Source organism: Apium graveolens, chromosome 7, assembly GCF_009905375.1.
Source record: "Apium graveolens cultivar Ventura chromosome 7, ASM990537v1, whole genome shotgun sequence".
In the NCBI taxonomy this organism is placed as follows: Eukaryota; Viridiplantae; Streptophyta; class Magnoliopsida; order Apiales; family Apiaceae; genus Apium; species Apium graveolens.
The window spans coordinates 70,448,197-70,468,527 of record NC_133653.1 but is presented as its reverse complement, the minus strand read 5'-3'; the positions used below and the strand labels follow the sequence as shown (position 1 = coordinate 70,468,527).

Sequence of the window (20,331 nt, the reverse complement as noted above, 5' to 3'; positions counted from 1 at the left end):
CCCGTACTTGTAACTTGTGTTTAGTCTCGTACTAAAGTTTCTATTTTTTTTAAAAGTTTATGAATGATCCAAGCACGGATGTTAAGAACTATATATTTTAGTGATATGACAAAAAATTGAGAAAAAAATATATATGTTAGGTTTGTTATTTTACCAGTCAACCGATATTTTGACCCGTACTTGTAACTTGTGTTTAGTCTCGTACTAAAGTTTCTATTTTTTTAAAAGTTTATGAATGATCCAACCGTACGGATGTTAAGAACTATATATTTTAGTGATATGACAAAAATTTGAGAAAAAAATAAATTTATTTGGTTTGTTATTTTAACAGTCAACCGGTATTTTGACCCGTATTTGTAACTTGTGTTAAGTCTCGTACTACAGTTTCTATTTTTTTAAAAAGTTTATGAATGATCCAACCGTACGGATGTTAAGAACTATATATTTTAGTGATATGACAAAAAATTTAGAAAAAAATATATATGTTTGGTTTGTTATTTTACCAGTCAACCGGTATTTTGACCCGTACTTGTAACTTGTGTTTAGTCTCGTACTAAAGTTTCTATTTTTTAAAAAAGTTTATGAATGATCCAACCGTACGGATGTTAAGAACTATATATTTTAGTGATATGACAAAAAATTAAGAAAAAAAATATATGTTTGGTTTGTTATTTTACCAGTCAACCGGTATTTTGACCCGTACTTGTAACTTGTGTTTAGTCTCGTACTAAAGTTTCTATTTTTTTAAAAGTTTATGAATGATCCAACCGTACGGATGTTAAGAAATATATATTTTAGTGATATGACAAAAAATTGAGAAAAAAATATATATGTTTGGTTTGTTATTTTACCAGTCAACCGGTATTTTGACCCGTACTTGTAACTTGTGTTTAGTCTCGTACTAAAGTTTCTATTTTTTTAAAAGTTTATGAATGATCCAACTGTACGGATGTTAAGAACTATATATTTTAGTGATATGACAAAAAATTGAGAAAAAAATAAATATGTTTGGTTTGTTAATTTAACAGTCAACCGGTATTTTGACCTGTACTTGTAACTTCTGTTAAGTCTCGTACTAAAGTTTCTATTTTTTCAAAAATATTTATGATTGATCCAACCGTACATATTTTAAGAACTATCTATTTTAGTGATATGAAAAAAAATTGAGAAAAAAATAAATTTATTTGGTTTCTTATTTTAAAAGTCAACCGGTATTTTGACCCGTACTTGTAACTTGTATTTAGTCTCGTACTACAGTTTCTATTTTTTTTTTAAAGTTTATGAATGATCCAACCGTACGGATGTTAAAAACTATATATTTTAGTGATATGACAAAAAATTGAGAAAAAAATAAATATGTTTGGTTTGTTATTTTAACAGTCAACCGGTATTTTGACCCGTACTTGTAACTTGCATTTAGTCTCGTACTAAAGTTTCTATTTTTTTAAAACGTTTATGAATGATCCAACCGTACAGATGTTAAGAACTATATATTTTACTGATCTGACAAAAATTTGAGAAAAAAATAAATATGTTTGGTTTGTTATTTTAACAGTCAACCGGTATTTTGACGTGTACTTGTAACTTGTGTTTAGTCTCGTACTAAAGTTTCTATTTTTTTAAAAATATTTATGAATGATCCCACCGTACGGATGTTAAGATCTATATATTTTAGTGATTTGACAAAAATTTGAGAAAAAAATAAATATGTTTGGTTTGTTATTTTACCAGTCAACCGGTATTTTGACCCGTACTTGTAACTTGTGTTTAGTCTAGTACTAAAGTTTCTATTTTTTTAAAAATTTATGAATGATCCAACCGTACGGATGTTAAGAACTATATATTTTAGTGATATGACAAAAATTTGAGAAAAAAATAAATTTATTTGGTTTGTTATTTTAACAGTCAACCGGTATTTTGACCCATACTTGTAACTTGTGTTAAGTCTCGTACTACAGTTTCTATTTTTTTAAAAAGTTTATGAATGATCCAACCGTACGGATGTTAAGAACTATATATTTTAGTGATATTACAAAAAATTGAGAAAAAAATATATATGTTTGGTTTGTTATTTTACTAGTCAACCGGTATTTTGACCCGTACTTGTAACTTGTGTTTAGTCTCGTACTAAAGTTTCTATTTTTTTTAAAGTTTATGAATGATCCAACCGTACGGATGTTAAGAACTATATATATTAGTGATATGACAAAAATTTGAGAAAAAAATAAATTTATTTGGTTTGTTATTTTAACAGTCAACCGGTATTTTGACCCGTACTTGTAACTTCTGTTTAGTCTCGTACTAAAGTTTCTATTTTTTCAAAAATATTTATGATTGATCCAACCGTACATATTTTAAGAACTATCTATTTTAGTGATATGAAAAAAATTAGAGAAAAAAATAAATTTATTTGGTTTCTTATTTTAAAAGTCAACCGGTATTTTGACCCGTACTTGTAACTTGTACTTAGTCTCGTACTAGAGTTTCTATTTTTTTTAAAAGTTTATGAATGATCCAACCGTACGGATGTTAAGAACTATATATTTTAGTGATATGACAAAAAATTGAGAAAAAAATAAATATGTTTGGTTTGTTATTTTAACAGTCAACCGGTATTTTGACCCGTACTTGTAACTTGTGTTAAGTCTCGTACTACAGTTTCTATTTTTTTTAAAAGTTTATGAATGATCCAACCGTACGGATGTTAAGAACTATATATTTTAGTGATATGACAAAAAATTGAGAAAAAAATAAATATGTTTGGTTTGTTATTTTAACAGTCAATCGATATTTTGACCTGTACTTGTAACTTGTGTTTAGTCTCGTACTAAAGTTTCTATTTTTTTTAAAAGTTTATGAATGATCCAACCGTACGGATGTGAAGAACTATATATTTTAGTTATATGACAAAAATTTGAGAAAAATTAAATTTATTTGGTTTGTTAATTTAACAGTCAACCGGTATTTTGACCCGTACTTGTAACTTGTGTTAAGTCTCATAATACAGTTTCTATTTTTTAAAAAAGTTTATGAATGATCCAACTGTACTGATGTTAAGAACTATATATTTTAGTGATATGACAAAAAATTGAGAAAAAAATAAATATGTTTGGTTTGTTAATTTAACAGTCAAGCAGTATTTTGACCCGTACTTGTAACTTCTGTTTAGTCTCGTACTAAAGTTTCTATTTTTTCAAAAATATTTATGATTGATCCAACCGTACATATTTTAAGAACTATCTATTTTAGTGATATGAAAAAAATTTGAGAAAAAAATAAATTTATTTGGTTTCTTATTTTAAAAGTCAACCGGTATTTTGACCCGTACTTGTAACTTGTATTTAGTCTCGTACTACAGTTTCTATTTTTTTTTTTAAAAGTTTATGAATGATCCAACCGTACGGATGTTAAGAACTATATATTTTAGTGATATGACAAAAAATTGAGAAAAAAATAAATATGTTTGGTTTGTTATTTTACCAGCCAACCGGTATTTTGACCCGTACTTGTAACTTGCGTTTAGTCTCGTACTAAAGTTTCTATTTTTTTAAAACGTTTATGAATGATCCAACCGTACGGATGTTAAGAACTATATATTTTAGTGATATGACAAAAATTTGAGAAAAAAATAAATTTATTTGGTTTGTTATTTTTACAGTCAACCGGTATTTTGACCCGTACTTGTAACGTGTGTTAAGTCTCGTACTACAGTTTCTATTTTTTTAAAAAGTTTATGAATGATCCAACCGTACGGATGTTAAGATCTATATATTTTAGTGATTTGACAAAAATTTGAGAAAAAAATATATATGTTTGGTTTGTTATTTTACCAGTCAACCGGTATTTTGACCCGTACTTGTAACTTGTGTTTAGTCTCGTACTAAAGTTTCTATTTTTTTTAAAAGTTTACGAATGATCCAACCGTACGGATGTTAAGAACTATATATTTTAGTGATATGACAAAAATTTGAGAAAAAAATAAATTTATTTGGTTTGTTATTTTAACAGTCAACCGGTATTTTGACCCGTACTTGTAACTTGTGTTAAGTCTCGTACTACAGTTTCTATTTTTTTTAAAAGTTTATGAATGATCCAACCGTACGGATGTTAAGAACTATATATTTTAGTGATATGACAAAAAATTGAGAAAAAAATAAATATGTTTGGTTTGTTATTTTAACAGTCAATCGATATTTTGACCTGTACTTGTAACTTGTGTTTAGTCTCGTACTAAAGTTTCTATTTTTTTTAAAAGTTTATGAATGATCCAACCGTACGGATGTGAAGAACTATATATTTTAGTTATATGACAAAAATTTGAGAAAAATTAAATTTATTTGGTTTGTTAATTTAACAGTCAACCGGTATTTTGACCCGTACTTGTAACTTGTGTTAAGTCTCATAATACAGTTTCTATTTTTTTAAAAAGTTTATGAATGATCCAACTGTACGGATGTTAAGAACTATATATTTTAGTGATATGACAAAAAATTGAGAAAAAAATAAATATGTTTGGTTTGTTAATTTAACAGTCAAGCAGTATTTTGACCCGTACTTGTAACTTCTGTTTAGTCTCGTACTAAAGTTTCTATTTTTTCAAAAATATTTATGATTGATCCAACCGTACATATTTTAAGAACTATCTATTTTAGTGATATGAAAAAAATTAGAGAAAAAAATAAATTTATTTGGTTTCTTATTTTAAAAGTCAACCGGTATTTTGACCCGTACTTGTAACTTGTATTTAGTCTCGTACTACAGTTTCTATTTTTTTTTTTAAAAGTTTATGAATGATCCAACCGTACGGATGTTAAGAACTATATATTTTAGTGATATGACAAAAAATTGAGAAAAAAATAAATATGTTTGGTTTGTTATTTTACCAGCCAACCGGTATTTTGACCCGTACTTGTAACTTGCGTTTAGTCTCGTACTAAAGTTTCTATTTTTTTAAAACGTTTATGAATGATCAAACCGTACAGATGTTAAGAACTATATATTTTACTGATATGACAAAAATTTGAGAAAAAAATAAATATGTTTGGTTTGTTATTTTAACAGTCAACCGGTATTTTGATGTGTATTTGTAACTTCTGTTTAGTCTCGTACTAAAGTTTCTATTTTTTTAAAAATATTTATGAATGATCCCACCATACGGATGTTAAGATCTATATATTTTAGTGATTTGACAAAAATTTGAGAAAAAAATAAATATGTTTGGTTTGTTATTTTACCAGTCAACCGGTATTTTGAACCGTACTTGTAACTTGTGTTTAGTCTCGTACTAAAGTTTCTATTTTTTTTAAAAGTTTATGAATGATCCAACCGTACGGATGTTAAGAACTATATATTTTAGTGATATGACAAAAATTTGAGAAAAAAATAAATTTATTTGGTTTGTTATTTTAACAGTCAACCGGTATTTTGACCCGTACTTGTAATTTGTGTTAAGTCTCGTACTACAGTTTCTATTTTTTTAAAACGTTTATGAATGATCCAACCGTACGGATGTTAAGAACTATATATTTTAGTGATATGACAAAAAATTGAGAAAAAAATAAATATGTTTGGTTTGTTATTTTAACAGTCAATCGGTATTTTGACCGGTACTTGTAACTTGTGTTTAGTCTCGTACTAAAGTTTCTATTTTTTTTAAAAGTTTATGAATGATCCAACCGTACGGATGTGAAGAACTATATATTTTAGTTATATGACAAAAATTTGAGAAAAATTAAATTTATTTGGTTTGTTAATTTAACAGTCAACCGGTATTTTGACATGTACTTGTAACTTGTGTTAAGTCTCATACTACAGTTTCTATTTTTTAAAAAAGTTTATGAATGATCCAACTGTAAGGATGTTAAGAACTATATATTTTAGTGATATGACAAAAAATTGAGAAAAAAATAAATATGTTTGGTTTGTTAATTTAACAGTCAACCGGTATTTTGACCCGTACTTGTAACTTCTGTTTAGTCTCGTACTAAAGTTTCTATTTTTTCAAAAATATTTATGATTGATCCAACCGTACATATTTTAAGAACTATCTATTTTAGTGATATGAAAAAAATTAGAGAAAAAAATAAATTTATTTGGTTTCTTATTTTAAAAGTCAACCGGTATTTTGACCCGTACTTGTAACTTGTACTTAGTCTCGTACTAGAGTTTCTATTTTTTTTAAAAGTTTATGAATGATCCAACCGTACGGATGTTAAGAACTATATATTTTAGTGATATGACAAAAAATTGAGAAAAAAATAAATATGTTTGGTTTGTTATTTTAACAGTCAACCGGTATTTTGACCCGTACTTGTAACTTGCGTTTAGTCTCGTACTAAAGTTTCTATTTTTTTAAATGTTTATGAATGATCCAACCGTACAGATGTTAAGAACTATATATTTTACTGATATGACAAAAATTTGAGAAAAAAATAAATATGTTTGGTTTGTTATTTTAACAGTCAACCGGTATTTTGACGTGTACTTGTAACTTGTGTTTAGTCTCGCACTAAAGTTTCTATTTTTTTAAAAATATTTATGAATGATCCCACCGTACGGATGTTAAGATCTATATATTCTAGTGATTTGACAAAAATTTGAGAAAAAAATAAATATGTTTGGTTTGTTATTTTACCAGTCAACCGGTATTTTGACCCGTACTTGTAACTTGTGTTTAGTCTCGTACTAAAGTTTCTATTTTTTTTAAAAGTTTATGAATGATCCAACCGTACGGATGTTAAGAACTATATATTTTTGTGATATGACAAAAATTTGAGAAAAAAATAAATTTATTTGGTTTGTTATTTTAACAGTCAACCGGTATTTTGACCCGTACTTGTAACTTGTGTTAAGTCTCGTACTACAGTTTCTATTTTTTTAAAAAGTTTATGAATGATCCAACCGTACGGATGTTAAGAACTATATATTTTAGTGATATGACAAAAAATTGAGAAAAAAATATATATGTTTGGTTTGTTATTTTACCAGTCAACCGGTATTTTGACCCGTACTTGTAACTTGTGTTTAGTCTCGTACTAAAGTTTCTATTTTTTTAAAAGTTTATGAATGATCCAACCGTATGGATGTTAAGAACTATATATTTTAGTGATATGACAAAAATTTGAGAAAAAAATAAATTTATTTGGTTTGTTATTTTAACAGTCAACCGGTATTTTGACCCGTACTTGTAACTTGTGTTAAGTCTCGTACTACAGTTTCTATTTTTTTTAAAAGTTTATGAATGATCCAACCGTACGGATGTTAAGAACTATATATTTTAGTGATATGACAAAAAATTGAGAAAAAAATAAATATGTTTGGTTTGTTATTTTAACAGTCAATCGGTATTTTGACCTGTACTTGTAACTTGTGTTTAGTCTCGTACTAAAGTTTCTATTTTTTTTAAAAGTTTATGAATGATCCAACCGTACGGATGTGAAGAACTATATATTTTAGTTATATGACAAAAATTTGAGAAAAATTAAATTTATTTGGTTTGTTAATTTAACAGTCAACCGGTATTTTGACCCGTACTTGTAACTTGTGTTAAGTCTCATAATACAGTTTCTATTTTTTTAAAAAGTTTATGAATGATCCAACTATACGGATGTTAAGAACTATATATTTTAGTGATATGACAAAAAATTGAGAAAAAAATAAATATTTTTGGTTTGTTAATTTAACAGTCAACCGGTATTTTGACCCGTACTTGTAACTTCTGTTTAGTCTCGTACTAAAGTTTCTATTTTTTCAAAAATATTTATGATTGATCCAACCGTACATATTTTAAGAACTATCTATTTTAGTGATATGAAAAAAATTTGAGAAAAAAATAAATTTATTTGGTTTCTTATTTTAAAAGTCAACCGGTATTTTGACCCGTACTTGTAACTTGTATTTAGTCTCGTACTACAGTTTCTATTTTTTTTAAAAGTTTATGAATGATCCAACCGTACGGATGTTAAGAACTATATATTTTAGTGATATGACAAAAAAATGAGAAAAAAATAAATATGTTTGGTTTGTTATTTTAACAGCCAACCGGTATTTTGACCCGTACTTGTAACTTGTGTTTAGTCTCGTACTAAAGTTTCTATTTTTTTAAAACGTTTATGAATGATCCAACCGTCCAGATGTTAAGAACTATATATTTTACTGATATGACAAAAATTTGAGAAAAAAATAAATATGTTTGGTTTGTTATTTTAACAGTCAACTGGTATTTTGACGTGTATTTGTAACTTGTGTTTAGTCTCGTACTAAAGTTTCTATTTTTTAAAAAATATTTATGAATGATCCCACCGTACGGATGTTAAGATCTATATAGTTTAGTGATTTGACAAAAATTTGAGAAAAAAATAAATATGTTTGGTTTGTTATTTTACCAGTCAACCGGTATTTTGACCCGTACTGGTAACTTGTGTTTAGTCTCGTACTAAAGTTTCTATTTTTTTTAAAAGTTTATGAATGATTCAACCGTACGGATGTTAAGAACTATATATTTTAGTGATATGACAAAAATTTGAGAAAAAAATAAATTTATTTGGTTTGTTATTTTAACAGTCAACCGGTATTTTGACCCGTACTTGTAACTTGTGTTAAGTCTCGTACTACAGTTTCTATTTTTTTAAAAAGTTTATGAATGATCCAACCGTACGGATGTTAAGAACTATATATTTTAGTGATATGACAAAAAATTGAGAAAAAAATAAATATGTTTGGTTTGTTATTTTAACAGTCAATCGGTATTTTGACCTGTACTTGTAACTTGTGTTTAGTCTCGTACTAAAGTTTCTATTTTTTTTTAAAGTTTATGAATGATCCAACCGTACGAATGTTAAAAACTATATATTTTAGTTATATGACAAAAAATTGAGAAAAATTAAATTTATTTGGTTTGTTATTTTAACAGTCAACCGGTATTTTGACCCGTACTTGTAACTTGTGTTTAGTCTCATACTACAATTTCTATTTTTTTAAAAAGTTTATGAACGATCCAACCGTACGGATGTTAAGAACTATATATTTTAGTGATATGACAAAAAATTGAGAAAAAAATAAATATGTTTGGTTTGTTATTTTAACAGTTAACCGGTATTTTGACATGTACTTGTAACTTGTGTTTAGTCTCGTACTAAAGTTTCTATTTTTTTTAAAATATTTATGATTGATCCAACTGTACGGATGTTAAGAACTATATATTTTAGTGATATGAAAAAAATTTGAGAAAAAAATAAATTTATTTGGTTTGTTATTTTAACAATGAACCGGTATTTTGACCCGTACTTGTAACTTGTGTTTAGTCTCATACTACAGTTTCTATTTTTTTAAAAAGTTTATGAATGATCCAACCGTATGGATGTTAAGAACTATATATTTTAGTGATATGACAAAAAATTGAGAAAAAAATAAATATGTTTGGTTTGTTATTTTAACAGTCAACAGGTATTTTGACCTGTACTTGTAACTTGTGTTTAGTCTCGTACTAAAGTTTCTATTTTTTTTAAAAAGTTTATGAATGATCCAACCGTACGGATGTTAAGAACTATATATTTTAATGATATGACAAAAATTTGAGAAAAATTAAATTTATTTGGTTTGTTATTTTAACAGTCAACCGGTATTTTGACCTGTACTTGTAACTTGTGTTTAGTCTCATACTACAATTTCTATTTTTTTTAAAAGTTTATGAATGATCCAACTTTACGGATGTTAAGAACTATATAATTTAGTGATATGACAAAAAAATGAGAAAAAAATAAATATGTTTGGTTTGTTAATTTAACAGTCAACTGGTATTTTGACCCGTACTTGTAAGTTCTGTTTAGTCTCGTACTAAAGTTTCTATTTTTTTAAACATATTTATGATTGATCCAACTGTACAAATGTTAAGAACTATATATTTTAGTGATATGACAAAAATTTGAGAAAAAAATAAATTTATTTGGTTTCTTATTTTAACAGTCAACCGGTATTTTGACCCGTACTTGTAACTTGTGTTTAGTCTCGTACTACAGTTTCTATTTTTTTTAAAAGTTTATGAATGATCCAACCGTACGGATGTTAAGAACTATATATTTTAGTGATATGACAAAAAATTGAGAAAAAAATAAATATGTTTGGTTTGTTATTTTAACGGTCAACCGGTATTTTGACCCGTACTTGTAACTTGTGTTTAGTCTCGTACTAAAGTTTCTATTTTTTTTAAACGTTTATGAATGATCCAACCGTACAGATGTTAAGAACAATATATTTTAGTGATATGTCAAAAATTTGAGAAAAAAATAAATATGATTGGTTTGTTATTTTAACAGTCAACCGGTATTTTGACATGTACTTGTAACTTGTGTTTAGTCTCGTACTAAAGTTTCTATTTTTTTAAAAATATTTATGAATGATTCCTACCGTACGGATGTTAAGATCTATATATTTTAGTGATTTGACAAAAATTTGAGAAAAAAATAAATATGTTTGGTTTGTTATTTTACCAGTCAACCGGTATTTTGACCCGTACTTGTAACTTGTGTTTAGTCTGGTACTAAAGTTTCTATTTTTTTAAAAAGTTTATGAATGATCCAACCGTACGGATGTTAAGAACTAAAGATTTTAGTGATATGACAAAAATTGAGAAAAAAATAAATTTATTTGGTTTGTTATTTTAACAGTCAACCGGTATTTTGACCCGTACTTGTAACTTGTGTTTAGTCTCGTACTACAGTTTCTATTTTTTTTAAAAGTTTATGAATGATGAAACCGTACGGATGTTAAGAACTATATATTTTAGTGATATGACAAAAAATTGAGAAAAAAATAAATATGTTTGGTTAGTTATTTTATAAGTCAACCAGTATTTTGACCTGTACTTGTAATTTGTGTTTAGTCGCATACTAAAGTTTCTATTTTTTTTAAAAGTTTATGAATGATCCAACCGTACGGATGTTAAGAACTATATATTTTAGTGATATGACAAAAATTTGAGAAAAATTAAATTTATTTGGTTTGTTATTTTAACAGTCAACCGGTATTTTGACCCGTACTTGTAACTTGTGTTTAGTCTCATACTACAATTTCTATTTTTTTTAAATTTATGAATGATCCAACCGTACGAATGTTAAGAACTATATATTTTAGTGATATGACAAAAAATTGAGAAAAATATAAATATGTTTGGTTTGTTATTTTAACAGTCAACCGGTATTTTGACCTTTACTTGTAACTTGTGTTTAGTCTCGTACTAAAGTTTCTATTTTTTCAAAAATATTTATGATTGATTCAACCGTACGGATGTTAAGAACTATATATTTTAGTGATATGACAAAAATTTGAGAAAAAAATAAATTTATTTGATTTGTTATTTTAACAGTCAACCGGTATTTTGACCCGTACTTATAACTTGTGTTTAGTCTCGTACTACAGTTTATATTTTTTTTAAAAGTTTATGAATGATCCAACCGTATGGATGTTAAGAACTATATATTTTAGTGATTTGACAAAAAATTGAGAAAAAAATAAATATGTTTGGTTTGTTATCTTAACAGTCAACCGGTATTTTGACCCGTACTTGTAACTTGTGTTTAGTTTCGTACTAAAGTTTCTATTTTTTTGAATGTTTATGAATGATCCAACCGTACAGATGTTAAGAACTATATATTTTAGTGATATGACAAAAATTTGAGAAAATAATAAATATGTTTGGTTTGTTATTTTAACAGTCGACCGATATTTTGACCCGTACTTGTAACTTGTGTTTAGTCTCGTACTAAAGTTTCTATTTTTTTTAAAATATTTATGAATGATCCCACCGTACGGATGTTAAGATCTATATATTTTAGTGATTTGACAAAAATTTGAGAAAAAAATAAATATGTTTGGTTTGTTATTTTACCAGTCAACCGGTATTTTGACCCGTACTTGTAACTTGTGTTTAGTCTGGTACTAAAGTTTCTATTTTTTTTAAAAGTTTATGAATGATCCAACCGTACGGATGTTAAGAACTATATATTTTAGTGATATGACAAAAATTTGAGAAAAAAATAAATTTATTTGGTTTGTTATTTTAACAGTCAACCGGTATTTTGACCCGTACTTGTAACTTGTGTTTAGTCTCGTACTACAGTTTCTATTTTTTAAAAAGTTTATGAATGATCCAACCGTACGAATGTTAAGAAATATATATTTTAGTGATATGATAAAAATTTGAGAAAAAAATAAATATGTTTGGTTTGTTATTTTAACAGTCAACCGGTATTTTGACCTGTAATTGTAACTTGTGTTTAGTCTCATACTAAAGTTTCTATTTTTTTTAAAAGTTTATAAATGATCCAACTGTACGGATGTTAAGAACTATATATTTTAGTGATATGACAAAAATTTGAGAAAAAAATAAATTTATTTGGTTTATTATTTTAACAGTCAACCGGTATTTTGACCCGTACTTGTAACTTGTGTTTAGTCTCGTACTACAATTTCTATTTTTTTTAAAAGTTTATGAATGATCCAACCGTACGGATGTTAAGAACTATATATTTTAGTGATATGACAAAAATTTGAGAAAAAAATAAATATGTTTGGTTTGTTATTTTAACAGTCAACTAGTATTTTAATTATAATAGACCTTACAACGGTTTATTTTAAAAAGTCGTTATATAACTTGTTTTCAGACGACTGAACAGTGTATCTGTTATACAACGGTTTTTTAAATATTTGTATTGTCGTTATTTCTGTGATACAAGGGGCTTGGCTGCTTTACCGTTGTCGGATTTGTTTGTTAAAAAAAGCACAAAATGTTTGTGCATGCTGCCTGTATTCATTAATAGCCCCAGATCTTTGTCTTAAGCGATTCAAACCTCCCAGATCTTTGTCCTAAGCCATTCATTTTCTCGCCTTTGACTCGATTTTTTCATCTTCTTCACTCGATTTCTTGAATCGATTTCTTCATCTTCTCGACTCGATTTCTTCATCTTCTTCACTCAATTTCTTCACTCAAGCTCTTCATCCTCTTCATCAAAATAACTTCATCTCGATTGAAAATAACTTTTCGATTAAATTCAAAAAAACTCGATTGAAACCACAACTTCATCTTTTTGATTGGGTCAGTGTTAAGGTAATTACTTCATCTCCATTAAGTTTAATTTCGTTAAATTTTTAGGGTTCATAATTATGCATGTTCTAATTAGTTGTAACTTCTAATTATGTGTCATATTTTGAATTAAAACATATGGACAGGTCTTGGTTAAAGGCAGATAGAAGAACAAAAAAATTCAAAAAAGGAGTCGAGGATTTGTTGTTGTGTGCATTTGAGAACGGATTTAGTGAAAATAAAATCTGTTGTCCATGTATAAAATGCGGATATAGTAAACATTGGCATGATCGAAAAGTAAGGGACCATCTTTTTCTCAATGGTATCGATCAAATGTACAAGTGTTGGATTTGGCACGGAGAGTGCAATAGAGAAGGAGGTGAGCCTACCACTGAAGGGACAGGCAGTTCAGAATCGGTAGATAAAATCCCAATCGGTAAAAATGATGATGTATCCCTGGACTCCTCGGAAATGTTTAACCATATTAAATCTGAATATGAACCTCTTTATCCAGGATGTGAAGGATACACTAAGATGAAGGCTTTGATAAAGTTTTATAACTTGAAAGCAAAGTATGAAATATCTGATACTTGCTTCTCTGAAATGCTACTTTTGGTCGGGTCTATGCTTCCACAAGGCAACATATTTCCTTCTTCATTCGGTGAAGCTAAAAAAAGCTTGTGTGCCTTGGGAATGGAGTATGAAAAAATACACGTATGTCCGAATGATTGTTTACTATACCGTGGAGAGAGAGATGAAGATGAGACGAAGTGCCGCATTTGTCAAGCCTCTCGATGGAAGTTAAACAAAAAAGGAGATGAATTGGAAGGGATTCCTGCCAAGGTTTTATGGTATTTTCCATTAATACCACGTTTGAGGAATTTGTTCAACTCACCTCAGACATCTAAGGACTTGACTTGGCATGACAGGGAAAGGTTAAAGGATGGTAAATTGAGACACCCTGCTGATGCACAAACATGGAAGGAAGTCGATGCAAGGTGGCCAGATTTTTCTTCAGATCTTAGAAACTTACGGTTAGCTCTATCTTCTGATGGATTCAATCCTTTTCGTAGCTGTAATCTTGATTACTCATGTTGGCCTGTTTTGATGTCAATTTATAATCTTCCACCTATGGTTTTGTATGAAACGGAAGTATATAATGCTATGCTTGTTGATATCTGGACCAACTCAACCCGGAAATGATATTGATGTGTTTCTTCAACCAGTTATAGATGATTTAAAAAAGTTGTGGCATGGGAAACAAGTGTACGATGCTTACAAGAATGAGCAATTTTTTGCTACAAGGCATCTTGTTATGGACTATTAGTGATTATCCAGCCTATGGTAACTTGTCGGGAAATATAATCAAAGGGTATAATGGTTGTCCTATCTGTGTTGATCAAATAAAAGTTATAAGGCTTGTCAATTATCGTAAGTGCATGGTCATGAGGCATCGAAGGTGGTTGCCCCGTCATCATCCTTATCGTCGGAAGAAACAAGATTTTGATAACACCGTAGAAAAAAAATAGCTCCAGTTCCATTGACCGGAGAGGAGGTACTTGAAAGAGTGCAACATTTAAAGGGACATGTCTATGGTAAAACACAATGCCAACCACGATTGAAGAAAGGTGATGCTCGACCTGTATGGAAGAAGGTTTCTATATTTTTAGAACTTGAGTATTGGAAATTTTTGCCGGTTCGACATGTTCTCGATGTGATGCACATCAAGAAAAATATATGTGAATCTTTACTCGGTATGATGCTTAATATACCAAAGAAGACGAAAGACAAGGAATCTGTGCGCATTGACATGGCTGAAATGGGGATTAGAACAAAACTAAGGCCAAAAACTCTGGGGAAAAAGGAGAAGTTACCATTGGCATCTTGGAATCTAACCCATTCTGAAAAAAGGTTGTTTGCTCATCCTTCCTTGGCATAAAGTTGCCTGATGGTTTTTGTTCTAATATTCAGAACCTCGTTTCAGTGGAAAATTTTCGTCTTACCGGAATGAAATCTCACGATTGCCATACGATTTTGCATCACTTGCTCCCAATTGCGATTCGCTCGTCACTACAAAAACAGGTCAGGAACACTATTATCAAGTTTTGTCTATTTTTCAAAGCGATCTGTAGTAAAGTTATTGAGGTTGATAAGCTGGAGAAAATGCAATCGCAACTGGTAGAAACTCTTTGTCAGCTTGAAAAATACTTTCCTCTCTCGTTGTTTGATTTAATGTTTCATATCTCGGTTCATCTTGTAAGAGAAGTCGAGCTTTGTGGACCAATTTTCCTTAGGTGGATGTATCCTTTTGAGAGATACATGAAGATATTCAATGTATATATAAGAAATCGAGCTCGTGCAGAAGGTTGCATCGCTGAGGCCTATATTGCAGAAGAGGCAGTTGAATATTTGGTGGATAATGAAGAAGTGACAATTGGGGTACCAAAAAAAGGCAGGCATACCAAGGATTCTATTTGCAAGCCATAATCCGGTGCAACGATTATAACCCCGAGCTGTACTGATTTGCACGTAGCACATTTATGTGTTCTACAAAATACCACTGCTGTTAGGACATATATTGAGTAACTTCTTACACTTTCTCTCTCTTTACTTGAAAAAATGCATATATATTTTCTGTCATTAGTTCAACCAACTTATATTGTCTTATCTTTAAATACAGTGAACACATGGCCTTTTTAATGACAAAATATCTGGAACATGAAAATGATGAAATGTGGCTTAAAAATAAGCAAAATGAGACATTCCGAAAATGGTTTAAGGAAAAGGTATTACGTGCGTCGTTTGATGTATTTTTTTCCCACTGTTTTATAACTTACTACCTCACCTGAATTATTTTACATGTTTGAATTCCTTTTTTTCAGATTGCTTCAAATTTGGCCGATGAAAAAGAGATATCGGCCGAGATAAGGTGATTACAGATGAGCCCAACAAGGATGTTCCTACATTCAGTGGCTACAGAATGGATGGTGTTACCTTTAGTACCAAGGATCGTGATGATATGCGTCAAGTTCAATGCAGTGGTGTGTGTGTAGAAGCAGACACAATGATTGTGCAGGGTAAGGATCAAAATATTGAACACATATCACATACATATTACGGAGTTATAAAAAGTATCTGGGAGTTGGACGATAATCACTTTAGGGTCCCTATTTTTCTTTGCAATTGGGTAGATATAAACAAAGGGATTAAGGTTGATGACTTGGGATATACATCGGTTAATTTGAATAGGTTGGGTTTTTTGAATGATCCGTTTGTTTTAGCAAAACATGTTAAACAAGTTTGTTATATCGACGATCCCTCTGAGAAATTATGGCCGGTGGTGTTGAAATTGCCCGAGAAAAAGTACCATGAAGATAATGATGATGCAGATGAGGAATCCGTTGAAGTGGAACTTGAGAATGACTGTTTCATGCCCAATTTTCCCGAGATAGATGATAGTGGTGATGACATGGATAGTTACATGCGGGATGTTGATGAACTAATTCAACTTTCTTGAAGAATTTTTATTTGTACTTTCAATTACTATACTTTGTATGAACATGCATAATAACTTTGGCTTGGTTCTGTTATTTATTTTCAGTTCTTGATTGTTGGTTGATTTGCTTGTTGCATCTGGTTTTGGTGGTTTTCCTTGTTGCCTTTGGTTTGGCAAGTTTGCCTTGTTTCTGGTAATGTTTTTAAAAAAATCACCAGAGTAAGACAACGGTTTTATCGGTTAGCCCATTGTCTGAAAGTATAATCTACAACATAGAAAAACACTTGTATGTCATTTTTAATTCAGACAACACTTATACTTGTACGTTGTTTGACACATCTTAAATTACCAACAGAAAAAACACTTGTTTCATTTTTACAACTGTTAATTGAGACGTTGTCTCTATATATTTCAGACATATCATTTAAAAACCATTATGCAAACTTACTTGCACAACATGAAGTTAGAAAGTGTTGTCTGCCTTTAAGAACTAGACAATGGATTTTAAAGCGTTGTGGTAATGCTATAAGTTTGTCATTCACACAACACCAGGTTTATGAAAAGATTTGTCTGACTTGTTTTACTAGACAACAGTTTTGTTTTGCTTGTAGTAATATATATCAGCCAACACCTGTTTTTTGGTTTTTCAAAAACTGTTGTATTAAAATTCTGGGCAACACTTTTTTGGCCAAGCGTTGTCTGATGGGTGTTGTTTGATGGCATTTTTCTTGTACTGGTGCCATAATTAACACATTATTAAATTTTTTTTCTTTCTGGTTTTCCCTTAAATAAATATTCATACCGAATATATTTTCAAAATTCTTTACAATGAAAAGGGAACTACTTTAGCAAGATTCTAAGGATGACAAATTAATCCGATCGGAAATCCGAAGTTTTGGATATACCGAACCCGAAGTTTTGGATTTGGATTTGGATTTGGATTTCAACTATACTGAACCGATAACCGATCCAAAATCGGAAATCCAATCCAAACCCGATCGAAACCTGAAATCCGATTAAAACCTGACAAATTTATTATAGATTATATGTAATATTTTAGATGTAATACATATAGTTTACATAGTTTTCTTTTATTATTTGTGTAAAAATAGATTATTATCAATATTGTCAACACTTATTTAGTGAATTATAACTTTTTATATCAAAATCAGCTTTTTATTATGTAAGATGTACTTTGTATATATTTATAAATATAATAATTTGTGATAAAATACTAAATATTATGTTATCAACATATCTTATATATTACTCACCATGTAAACCCGTACAATATAATGTGTTTAACTATTTATAGTTAATATATTATAATTTTAGCTATCATATAATTGTGATTAATAGTGTTTGTATGTGTAAATAATATTAAATTTGACTACATTATTCGTAATTTTGGATACTCGAAAAATACTCAATCCGATCCGAAACCCGACGGATTTGGATTTGGATAACCCGAAAATATTTGGATTTGGATTTAGATTTTACAATACCCAAATCCGAACCCGACCTGTTGCCATCCCTACAAGATTCTTTCACTGGAACTACAATTTAGTGATAAGTGCAATTTAGTGATGATAACTTGGCCAGTCCCCGGGAGAACCTTAATTGCATACAAAATCAAGTAGGAGTTAGTAATATTAAATGTATCAATTAATTGTATATCTTATCCCTGTTGCATACATGCTGAAAACCCAACTCGATATGTACTACATCTGTGGTGGCAAACAAGCCTTTCATGCAAATAACCAAATAAAGTAAAATTAGAAGACAGATAATTCTGTAAAATGTAGATGGACAAAACTGTACCTAAACTTATACAGTTAAAGTTATGGTCCAGAACCCAGTTCTTATACTTTGCAACATACCGCGCCATTTGCTGACTATAGATGAGGCTGAAATATTGAAAAATGTAGTGTTGCACTCAGTTGCAAAAGCCTTTGCAAGCATCGTCTGCAATGTAGAAATTATCATTAGCTTATCCACCTAAGTGCATGATCTAAGGTACTGCAAACAGTTAATTACTTTACAGTATACAGTCCTGAAGGAGTGCTTTGGGAGCGAATTAACGTAACAATATAGTAGCTTGTCAGTTGAATATCAAGATGTTCTCCTAACAAAATTACATATGTGTATGTATGGGACTTGAGGCAACTTATTTGTTAATGAAATGGTTCTCTTGCCTTGTAAGTTCTTCAGCTAACCAGATTTTGCAACTTTAGCACAATGTAGGGATCTTTAAATTCAATTCCCCAAAAATTAGTGTCAAATGTAAAAGCAAGACAACATTACCTCCGACAATTGTTATTTTAGGCAAGAGGCAAACAGAAGCTTAAAAGATTCTATAAATCCTAGGCACCTGCGAGGCATGCCCCTCTTTAAACACAGGCACGAGAGTTACAATACATAATATATTTATGTGTATATAAATAAAACCAGAACTTGATAACTATGAAATGTAGCACATTATTAAGTTAGTTAAGACTTGAACTTGAAGCCTAAACACAACTTAAATGAGAGGAAAATGTAATTAAAAAACAAATGCGCTCATAATATTAGGAAATTAATTACTTTTCCTGATACAATATTAAGAATTCTAGTGACATTTATAGTATTTCTAAACAAAAAGAGCCCAAGGAGTTGGCCTAAAAGTTGTGAAGTGTTTACATTTACACTTACAAAATTCTAATGACATTTATATTTAAAAAAAGTGTTACCATTGTTTGAGGATAAGGTAATCAATCTCTGTGATTGGTAAAAATTTCCACGGGGCTACTTACCAAATCACATGCACTCGATTTACCTGGTGTTGGATATGAAAGGGTAGTTCACTCCTCAGATTTACTTGTAATAGTTCCCCATCAAAAGAAAACAAAGACAGAACATAATCTAACTACCAATATTGTTAAATATATGATCCTATTGGAGTTTTACTCTAATATCTTAAAGATTTTAGATGAACTGTTTACTTAACATGGTATCTGAGTTTAGGCTGGCGGGAGAACTAAGGTTCGATTCTCAGCCACCCCCAACATTCTCACAATTTATTGTGGACACTAAAGACAATTAATACCCCAAAGATGGGTGTCGGTGTTCCACTCTTCGATCCATAAATGGGCTTAGATTTTAGATGAGCTGGTTACTCTGCTCTGTTTTTTACAGATCTGAGAAATACAATACATTTACCCACTGTCATTGATTGAACATGGCGAATGGTGGCATATTTAATTTTGCGGATATGCAAAATCCGCTCTTCTTGCACCCATCTGATGGTCCGCTTTCAATCACCGTTACCAAGCTTCAAGGGGCTGGAGATTTTCGTTATTGGAAACGATCTTTTGAACTTCACATATCTGCTAAACGAAAGCTTGATTTTCTCACTGGTACTGTGATAAAGAACACTGCTGATGAGGTTCAAGCTACTCAATGGGATACATGTAATGATCTGGTAATATCTTGGCTACACAACAATGTTTCTGATAGTATTCGTCAATCTATACTATTTGTTAACACTGCTAGTGAGATCTGGGCTCAACTTGAGAAACGTTTTATGCTAAGTGATGGTTCCAGAAAATATAAACTTAAAAAAGATCTGTTTGGGTTGAGACAAAATAAAATGAAACTGAATGACTATTTCACTGCTATGAGTAGTTTGTGGTAGAAAATCGAGTCAATAAATACTATGCCTATAGTAACTACTGTAGCAGCTGATGTGACTATTTTTATAAATGCTATAACTACCCAT

At 29.7% G+C, this 20,331-nt stretch overlaps 1 protein-coding gene across 1 annotated transcript; it reads left to right on the top strand.

Annotated features, from left to right (window-relative positions):
- Positions 1-14,331: 14,331 nt before the first annotated feature.
- Positions 14,332-16,595, top strand: LOC141673721 (uncharacterized). Its single transcript, XM_074480461.1, has 6 exons — positions 14,332-14,509; positions 14,608-14,957; positions 15,050-15,534; positions 15,759-15,864; positions 15,961-16,007; positions 16,049-16,595. The coding sequence occupies exons 1-6, from the start codon at positions 14,332-14,334 to the stop codon at positions 16,593-16,595; spliced, it is 1,713 nt and encodes a 570-aa protein (XP_074336562.1).
- Positions 16,596-20,331: the final 3,736 nt, after the last annotated feature.

Bases quoted from the DNA above. Each gene is read 5' to 3' on its own strand.
- LOC141673721 (XM_074480461.1), top strand. From the start codon at position 14,332: ATGGGAAACAAGTGTACGATGCTTACAAGAATGAGCAATTTTTTGCTA. The intron at 14,958-15,049 runs GCATCTTGGAAT...TCTAATATTCAG, and splicing joins AAAAGGAGAAGTTACCATTG to AACCTCGTTTCAGTGGAAAA. The intron at 15,865-15,960 runs GTATTACGTGCG...CCTTTTTTTCAG, and splicing joins GAAAATGGTTTAAGGAAAAG to ATTGCTTCAAATTTGGCCGA.